We start from the raw sequence: 10245 nt of genomic DNA on the forward strand, positions 1-10245 counted from the left end.
CCCATGAGGGCGGATACAAAGAAGCCCAGTGGTGCCAGCGGCACGTCACCAACAAGGCCGCCCTGACCTTGAAGAAAGCAGTGCCAGCCACTGAAAACATGCCCCCTAAAGAGGTTGCCACCCGTAACTTCTTTGCTCCCTTGAAAACATCAACGGAGATGGGCAGTACTAGTGCTGCTACACCTGAGGAAGCAGGCTCTGGCAAAGCAGGTAGGCCGCCTCCAATAATATTGACATCATCCACGAATCTCACACAGTTGCAGAAGCAACTGAGAAATGTGGGCAAGGCCGACTTTGAGTTCCGTAACAGAAGAAATGGAACCAGAGTCGTTATGAAAGGCATGGCAGATTTCGAAGCCATCAAGTCAGATTTCACCAACAAAAACCTAGCCTATTATTACTTCTTCCCCAAACCCCAAAAGCCTGTTAAGGCAGTAATCTGACACCTCCCCATCAATACCCTTGCTCAGGAAATTTCAGAGGGTCTGGAAAACATGGGCTTCGACATTATTATTGTCAAGCAAATGACGACAACCCGCCGAGCCCAACCTGAAGAAGCAACAACCAGGAACCTTCCATTGTTCCTGACAACCTTGCTGCAGAGGGCAAAATCACAGGAAATATTCAATGTCAAGCCTTTGCCACATATCAGTCAAGGTGGAGACGTATAGACCTCATATTGGACTTAACGCAATGTCTTAACTGTCAACAGTTTGGCCACGTCTGGGCTAACTGTAAACAACCTCCCTGCTGTTTGTGGTGCGGAGGCAGCCACCTGCATAAGGAATGCCCAGAGAAGGGAAATGCTGCTTCCACCCCAAATACTGCAACTGCTGGTTGGTGGAGGAAGACAAGCCACATCCTGCCAATTATCGGGGTTGAAGACATGCCAGGGAAGACCTACCATCTCTTGTTTCAGTAGAAGTGACAGGGGTCTGCATACCAGTTGGTAACAGTGAAGTACTGCTTGCAGCTGTTTATAAATCCACAGGCAGGGCCTGGAGTGATGCTGACATCACTGAACTCTTAAGCTTTAAACGTAAGTCTATTCTGGCAGGTGATTTGAGTGCTAAGCACCCATTTTGGAATAACAGAGTTTCAAACCCCTCAGGCGAGAAACTCACGGATTTATTTGATATGAGTGAATTCGAAATTTCAGCACCACAGTGTCCCACTCATTATTCCCCTGCGGGAAATGGTGATGTGCTGGATATTGTGGTCCACCAAAATATCAGTGTCAGATGTCATCATCTCCGATATTTTGGATTTGAGATCACCTACCAATAGCATTCCACATACTGGATCATATTCAAATTAGGAATCTTTCGGAACCTATTGAAAAATTCACAGATTGGGAGCAGTTTCAAAGCCTCGTCTCTGAGTTAATATCACATAAAATAGAAATTAAGTATGGGGTAGAAGCCGATAAAGCAGCGCGCAACTTTGCAGCCTCTATTGCTTCGGCATATAGGTTGTTGACAAGAAAAGTTACACTTTCGGACATAAACAACGATCTTCCTGGTCTAGATCGCTTTTTAAAACATAAGCAGAGGGCGCGAAAATTGTGGCAAGAAACCAGGGATCCAGTGCGTAAGACGGCAGTAAATTGGGTCACAAAATCAATCAGGCGAATGACCCGAAAAAAGGCACTTGAACGGTGGGAAACAAAAAGAGTTAACTCTGAAGTCACACCTCAGGGTATTTGGCCCACTGCGAAATTCTTCCTAAAGAGGGATGGACCAAGGGCACCAACTGCTATTCATGGTACTTCAGGCCTTAAATTTCACCCTTTTGGAAAAGCCAATGCAATGGCTGACTGTTTGGAAATGTGACAGTTGCACTGCTGCCTCATGCCCTCATTTCAGAAACTTTATGAACAAACCTTGTACACTCACACATGTACATGCAGGCACACACAAACAAACAATTGTGCACACATGAACAAAAAACACATATAAAAGAATAAAATCACAATTATCACTAATATGATTACATCTCTTTTCACTGCTGCCATCTGTATCACATTTTCTTAAATTCCTTTGGCAGTGGTAAACCACAATAAAACATTACAATTCTTCATACCACAACATGAAACAATACACTATGCATGGCCTGCACCTGAACTCTCAAGGCAAGAAGAGGCTCAAGCAACTTAACTGCTAAGAGGGTTGTTGGAGGCCTTGCATCATGTATAAGCAGCATTCCTGTTATAACCCATTCTAGGGCTTCTCCTTTTTTAGCTTAAATTCCAAAGCACAGAGGTGCTCAACTTATACTAAATGCAGTCCTGCAGTCTTGGAAGCTCACAAACAAAATGCAGAATCATTCAACTCAAAGATATATTTCACCAGAATATCAGAGGTTTGAGAAGCAAACGTGATGAATTAATACACTCTTTTGAAATAGACAACATAAACCTTCACAATGAACGGTTATCTATTAGGTTCCAGCTTCTGCTGTAAAGACCTACAGAGGGAAGGTGTGTGTATTTTTATTGGCCATAAAACTGATATATATCATCACTATAAGGAGCAGGACTTCGAAATCTGTGTAATTCAATTAGTACCTAAAACATGTAACCAAATTATATCCAGCTTGTACAGAGCTCCTTCAGGAGATGTTAAATGAATTTCTGAGCAGACTAGATGCAACTTTAAAATATATGCACAATCCAAAATCTGAGTATGTAATCTGAAAAGAGATAAACATAAACTATTTAAATGAAAATAACCATAAAAGCATGTAAACTTTTTACTAAAGTCATATAATTTGTTATACACTGAGAATTTCGAAACAAGAATTCAAAATTTCTTGAGTACAGCCACTGATGTTATTCTTATAGATAGTACAAGGTTAAGTTATTCTTGTACATCTTCCATAGTCAACGGCCTCTAAGACCATGATGCTGAATTCCTCAGAGTAAATAATATTATTATAGAAGTAAATTTAATACCCTTGGAACAGAGAACCAGAAAAATAACTAATGAAACCATTGCCCAGTTTCAACATCTATTATGGTTGCCACTAATTCTGATGACAAGTGGCGGCCCCTGGGTCGATATAGTTCGCTTGTGAACTAGAAACCATGGAGTTTGTTTTTTTTTTTTGGTTCTCTGTATTATAAAATGAAATGCTGGAACCTTTTTCAAAGATAAGGATACAAACTATAAGTTGAACTCCTTTTTTTATAAATTTTTCTAAATATCTTTGAACCTAATTTTCTTATTCAGAATAAAAGTATAGGTAGAATAAAAAACGACTGGATTACACAAGGAATAAAAATATCTTGCAAACATGAAAGGACCTTATATATTGTCATATGTTGGGTATGTAACGCAATAAATAACTTCACGCTGTTTTGGATCTAGCGAATTTATTGTACACTCGCTCTTACATTTACACAGTCCACAATCTCACCATTACTGCAATCTGCAGTATCACAATTACTTCTCCTGCTGGAGTCATGGCCATGCACTCGATACAACTCAATTTGTAGCTGCTGGAATTCAATTCATACTGAATACTAGTAACTGGCTCAATACTCAATACTCCTGAATAGTGTTTGCTGCTCCTTATTTAGGCGTGGCACGGACAACATAAAGAACACCTTGTTGCTCGACAAGATATCAGGTATTGTTGTCAGGTGTTTCTACCTATGCATTGCCCAGTAATAGTCAGTGCTTGGAGTCGCCTGTTGCATGACATCACAGCCTAGCGGGGAGGGGTGTTTACTATGCGTTGCATAATGATGGGAGGAGTGGGGGTAAATGATGTCACTTGTGGAAACGCAGAGTTCACTTGACCTTACTTCCTGTTGCACTATCCACGTTACAATATACACAGGGTGTCCCTCCCGAAGTCCTTTTCCCCACTATCCCATCCCGGATTATAGTAAAGTACAGCCGAAAACTAATTCTTTTAACACACCTCAAGTCTCCTCGAACAACCCACCCTCACGAGGCTGTCCTATTCCCCACTATCCCATCCCGGATTATAGTAAAGTACAGCCGAAAACTAATTCTTTTAACACACCTCAAGTCTCCTCGAACAACCCACCCTCACGAGGCTGTCCTATTCCCCACTATCCCATCCCGGATTATAGTAAAGTACAGCCGAAAACTAATTCTTTTAACACACCTCAAGTCTCCTCGAACAACCCACCCTCACGAGGCTGTCCTATTCCCCACTATCCCATCCCGGATTATAGTAAAGTACAGCCGAAAACTAATTCTTTTAACACACCTCAAGTCTCCTCGAACAACCCACCCTCACGAGGCTGTCCTATTCCCCACTATCCCATCCCGGATTATAGTAAAGTACAGCCGAAAATCTAATTCTTATAACATACCTCAAGGCTCCTCGAGCAACCCACCCTCACGAGGCTGTCCTATTCGGCACTATCGCATCCCGGATTATAGTAAAGTACAGCCGAAAATCTAATTCTTATAACATACCTCAAGGCTCCTCGAGCAACCCACCCTCACGAGGCTGTCCTATTCGGCACTATCGCATCCCGGATTATAGTAAAGTACAGCCGAAAATCTAATTCTTATAACATACCTCAAGGCTCCTCGAGCAACCCACCCTCACGAGGCTGTCCTATTCGGCACTATCGCATCCCGGATTATAGTAAAGTACAGCCGAAAATCTAATTCTTATAACATACCTCAAGGCTCCTCGAGCAACCCACCCTCACGAGGCTGTCCTATTCGGCACTATCGCATCCCGGATTATAGTAAAGTACAGCCGAAAATCTAATTCTTATAACATACCTCAAGGCTCCTCGAGCAACCCACCCTCACGAGGCTGTCCTATTCGGCACTATCGCATCCCGGATTATAGTAAAGTACAGCCGAAAATCTAATTCTTATAACATACCTCAAGGCTCCTCGAGCAACCCACCCTCACGAGGCTGTCCTATTCGGCACTATCGCATCCCGGATTATAGTAAAGTACAGCCGAAAATCTAATTCTTATAACATACCTCAAGGCTCCTCGAGCAACCCACCCTCACGAGGCTGTCCTATTCGGCACTATCGCATCCCGGATTATAGTAAAGTACAGCCGAAAATCTAATTCTTATAACATACCTCAAGGCTCCTCGAGCAACCCACCCTCACGAGGCTGTCCTATTCGGCACTATCGCATCCCGGATTATAGTAAAGTACAGCCGAAAATCTAATTCTTATAACATACCTCAAGGCTCCTCGAGCAACCCACCCTCACGAGGCTGTCCTATTCGGCACTATCGCATCCCGGATTATAGTAAAGTACAGCCGAAAATCTAATTCTTATAACATACCTCAAGGCTCCTCGAGCAACCCACCCTCACGAGGCTGTCCTATTCGGCACTATCGCATCCCGGATTATAGTAAAGTACAGCCGAAAATCTAATTCTTATAACATACCTCAAGGCTCCTCGAGCAACCCACCCTCACGAGGCTGTCCTATTCGGCACTATCGCATCCCGGATTATAGTAAAGTACAGCCGAAAATCTAATTCTTATAACATACCTCAAGGCTCCTCGAGCAACCCACCCTCACGAGGCTGTCCTATTCGGCACTATCGCATCCCGGATTATAGTAAAGTACAGCCGAAAATCTAATTCTTATAACATACCTCAAGGCTCCTCGAGCAACCCACCCTCACGAGGCTGTCCTATTCGGCACTATCGCATCCCGGATTATAGTAAAGTACAGCCGAAAATCTAATTCTTATAACATACCTCAAGGCTCCTCGAGCAACCCACCCTCACGAGGCTGTCCTATTCGGCACTATCGCATCCCGGATTATAGTAAAGTACAGCCGAAAATCTAATTCTTATAACATACCTCAAGGCTCCTCGAGCAACCCACCCTCACGAGGCTGTCCTATTCGGCACTATCGCATCCCGGATTATAGTAAAGTACAGCCGAAAATCTAATTCTTATAACATACCTCAAGGCTCCTCGAGCAACCCACCCTCACGAGGCTGTCCTATTCGGCACTATCGCATCCCGGATTATAGTAAAGTACAGCCGAAAATCTAATTCTTATAACATACCTCAAGGCTCCTCGAGCAACCCACCCTCACGAGGCTGTCCTATTCGGCACTATCGCATCCCGGATTATAGTAAAGTACAGCCGAAAATCTAATTCTTATAACATACCTCAAGGCTCCTCGAGCAACCCACCCTCACGAGGCTGTCCTATTCGGCACTATCGCATCCCGGATTATAGTAAAGTACAGCCGAAAATCTAATTCTTATAACATACCTCAAGGCTCCTCGAGCAACCCACCCTCACGAGGCTGTCCTATTCGGCACTATCGCATCCCGGATTATAGTAAAGTACAGCCGAAAATCTAATTCTTATAACATACCTCAAGGCTCCTCGAGCAACCCACCCTCACGAGGCTGTCCTATTCGGCACTATCGCATCCCGGATTATAGTAAAGTACAGCCGAAAATCTAATTCTTATAACATACCTCAAGGCTCCTCGAGCAACCCACCCTCACGAGGCTGTCCTATTCGGCACTATCGCATCCCGGATTATAGTAAAGTACAGCCGAAAATCTAATTCTTATAACATACCTCAAGGCTCCTCGAGCAACCCACCCTCACGAGGCTGTCCTATTCGGCACTATCGCATCCCGGATTATAGTAAAGTACAGCCGAAAATCTAATTCTTATAACATACCTCAAGGCTCCTCGAGCAACCCACCCTCACGAGGCTGTCCTATTCGGCACTATCGCATCCCGGATTATAGTAAAGTACAGCCGAAAATCTAATTCTTATAACATACCTCAAGGCTCCTCGAGCAACCCACCCTCACGAGGCTGTCCTATTCGGCACTATCGCATCCCGGATTATAGTAAAGTACAGCCGAAAATCTAATTCTTATAACATACCTCAAGGCTCCTCGAGCAACCCACCCTCACGAGGCTGTCCTATTCGGCACTATCGCATCCCGGATTATAGTAAAGTACAGCCGAAAATCTAATTCTTATAACATACCTCAAGGCTCCTCGAGCAACCCACCCTCACGAGGCTGTCCTATTCGGCACTATCGCATCCCGGATTATAGTAAAGTACAGCCGAAAATCTAATTCTTATAACATACCTCAAGGCTCCTCGAGCAACCCACCCTCACGAGGCTGTCCTATTCGGCACTATCGCATCCCGGATTATATTAAAGTACAGCCGAAAATCTAATTCTTATAACATACCTCAAGGCTCCTCGAGCAACCCACCCTCACGAGGCTGTCCTATTCCCCACTATCCCATCCCGGATTATAGTAAAGTACAGCCGAAAACTAATTCTTATAACACACCTCAAGGTTCCTCGAGCAACCCACCCTCACGAGGCTGTCCTATTCCCCACTATCCCATCCCGGATTATAGTAAAGTACAGCCGAAAACTAATTCTTATAACATACCTCAAGGCTCCTCGAGCAACCCACCCTCACGAGGCTGTCCTATTCCCCACTATCCCATCCCGGATTATAGTAAAATAAAACCGAAAACCAACTCCTGTGGCACACCAAATAATGGAAGGGAAAACAGAGAGCGATCGCCGTTAAATCCGTCGCAACAGAGAATAAGAAAAGCTTCCTCTGGTGAAAGAGCCTCCTGAACATATTTATGAAACTACCAAGTGCTTTGTCAACTCTGCCCTTTCCCCAACGCTGGACACAGTTTCTGCTGTGAAGAATTATGGAACACAGAAAGCACAGCCCATTAAAGTGTTAAGTCTGTACAAGGCAAATGAAATGTTGGCCACACGATATGGAAATATGGCACTTGGTGGGTTTGAGAAAACTGCCGCACTTGCCGAAAAGTATCTGGATTATTACTTCCCTGCTACAGAACAAGAACTGGAACAGGAAAATGGGTCATCTTCAGCTGACGATAGTGACAAAGTTATGCGCACAGTTCATACTGTGGGACATCTGTCTAACAAGTTTGCCCACAGAGTCTACAACGTCATTTCCTCACAAGTGAAGAACCTGAACAAGGACAGTATGCAGCAGTATATAAATTCATTAGCTATCATCATGCATCTTACAAATTATCTGAGCACAGTAAATCAAAATCTGAAGGCTACAACTTCCAGCAGTGAGATTCAACATACAGAAGAAGAAAAATCAAAAAGTCACAGACCAAAGGCAGAAGAAGAGAAATTAACCATAGCATGATGTGTGCCCACAATTTGGATCTTCTGAAATTTGAAGTTGATATTTGTTTTTGTAGAAACACTATTCTGAGCAAAATTATGTAAACATTACATGTGTTTCTGAAATTGAAACTTTTGCACACTACTGACTCCACACGGATAATAACAATAGTGAACTGTACAATCTAGAACTGTAACTGTAACTCAGTATATCTCCTTATGTAGCCTAGAGTCGGACATATAGGAAACATGTCACTGTCAGTACTGTTGTAGGCTTTGCCTAGCACCCGCTGTTTACTCGTCGTTGCTAAGCAATGAAGCTTGCGTTGTCACTCGTTTGAATGTGGGCAGCTCCCACATCACCCCCCCACGGAGATGGTTGCTCAGCTGTTGAAGCGACCAGGAAAAGGTTTGCTTGCGCAGAGCGGTCGCTGATGTGGTGAGGCGGTAGCTACGCCAGTTGCCCAGTGCGTCGGTTATGACCGCTGGTGAGTCCGAGGCAGCCGAGTTGCCCAGTGAGTCAGGTGTGAGACCGCCGGACAGCCGAGGCAGCCATTCTTGGTGCAGAGCAGATCCGAAGATTCCGAAGACCAAGCGCTGGAGTGGAGAGGCAGAAGCTGCAGTGTGTTGACTAATGTTGCGGAGTTAGTTACCTGAGTGCGAGCTCAGTCGTAGGAGTGATGAGTCGGTAGCTACGCCAGACGCCCAGTGAGTTGGACATGACCGCCAGCTAGCTGAGGCAGCCCAGTGAGTCGGGCATGCCAGCGGAGTGGCGAGGCGGCCATTCCTGGTGCAGCACAGAGCCGAAGACTCCCAAAGACCGAGCACTGGCGACGAAGTGTGCTGGTGGATGTTGCTTGAGTGAAGACTGATCGTACACTGAAGATGCCGGGTTGGAGCTACTCCTTTTATACGATGCTCGATGGCAGAGCGAAAATTCGCTGAGCGCTGATTGGCTAGCGCGCGTAATGATGTACATGCGGGCTAGCCGCAAGCGCTGTATAAATGCGAAAGTTTGAAGCAATGTGATTGGTTAGCGCGCGTGATGGTGAAAAGTGAGCTGAATAGCGAGAGTTGCAGAAATGCGTGATAATATGTGGGATGTTCCCACATCAATCTCGCCCCCCCCCCACTTGCGAGAAGTGATGCTGCTGCTTGCGAGTTGTCTGCGGTGTCCATGCTGCGCCGGGATGAACCAATGCGGGAGTCGTTGATGATCTTCATCACACGCACTTCCCATCATGTTGGGGTCACCAATGTGGAATGTCATATGAAGAGACAACTATTAGTTGAACTGTCCTATAGGATTTATTGCAGCTGCACAGTATAATCAGACGGATAATAACAATAGTGAACTGTACAATCTAGAACTGTAACTCAGTATATCTTCTTATGTAGCCTAGAGTCGGACATATAGAAAACATGTCACTGTCAGTATTGTTGTAGGTTTTGCCTAGCACCCGCTGTTTACTCATCGTTGCTAAGCAACGAAGCTTGCGTTGTCACTCTTGTTTGATGTGGGCAGCTCCCACAGGTCCATTCCTCCTGGGACACGCTGCATATATATATTGTAGCGTGTTTGTGTGTCACGCTACAAATAAGTTCATGCCGTTGTCCCAATATAGCGAATTTATTCTGTTCGCTCGCACTTTACAACCATTTGCACTCGCAGTGTTACAATCACTGCTCACAATATTCCGGAGAGACACTGGACGCTCTGGCGGCTAGATCACGACTGGCTTCTAAGATGACTATTCCGAGACTTCTTAGACGGGCGATCCGAAGCTTTCTTCTTCGGAGACTATTCCGAGACTCAAGGCTTCTCATCGAAGCTGGCCTATTTATACCCTCGCCGCTGCTAGGCAAATGAACCTTCTGTTATAACCATGGAGACGTTGCTTTGTTTGTCGTTACCGTGGAGATTCGATGTTCTCGATACAATAACTCACTGTTGGAATTACAGTATCGCTATTGTTACTTCTTATGCAACGGTCTGTTCTAGCGTTTCCATAGAAGTGACTTCTGGATTCCAGACACGTTACATTGCTCCCTTCTAAAGGTTGTTCGTCCCCGAACAGCCTAAAGGTC

At 44.7% G+C, this 10245-nt stretch overlaps 1 protein-coding gene across 1 annotated transcript; it reads left to right on the plus strand.

Moving 5' to 3' along the window:
- The first annotated feature begins 494 nt into the window (after window positions 1-494).
- Window positions 495-8194, plus strand: LOC111861513 (lipid storage droplets surface-binding protein 2-like). The gene is made up of 2 exons (XM_023846159.2): window positions 495-665; window positions 7592-8194. Exons 1-2 carry the CDS (start codon window positions 495-497, stop codon window positions 8177-8179), a joined length of 759 nt encoding a protein of 252 aa, XP_023701927.1. The 3' UTR covers window positions 8180-8194.
- Window positions 8195-10245: the final 2051 nt, after the last annotated feature.

This window comes from Cryptotermes secundus, unplaced genomic scaffold (genome assembly GCF_002891405.2).
Source record: "Cryptotermes secundus unplaced genomic scaffold, Csec_1.0 scaffold991, whole genome shotgun sequence".
NCBI lineage: Eukaryota > Metazoa > Arthropoda > Insecta > Blattodea > Kalotermitidae > Cryptotermes > Cryptotermes secundus.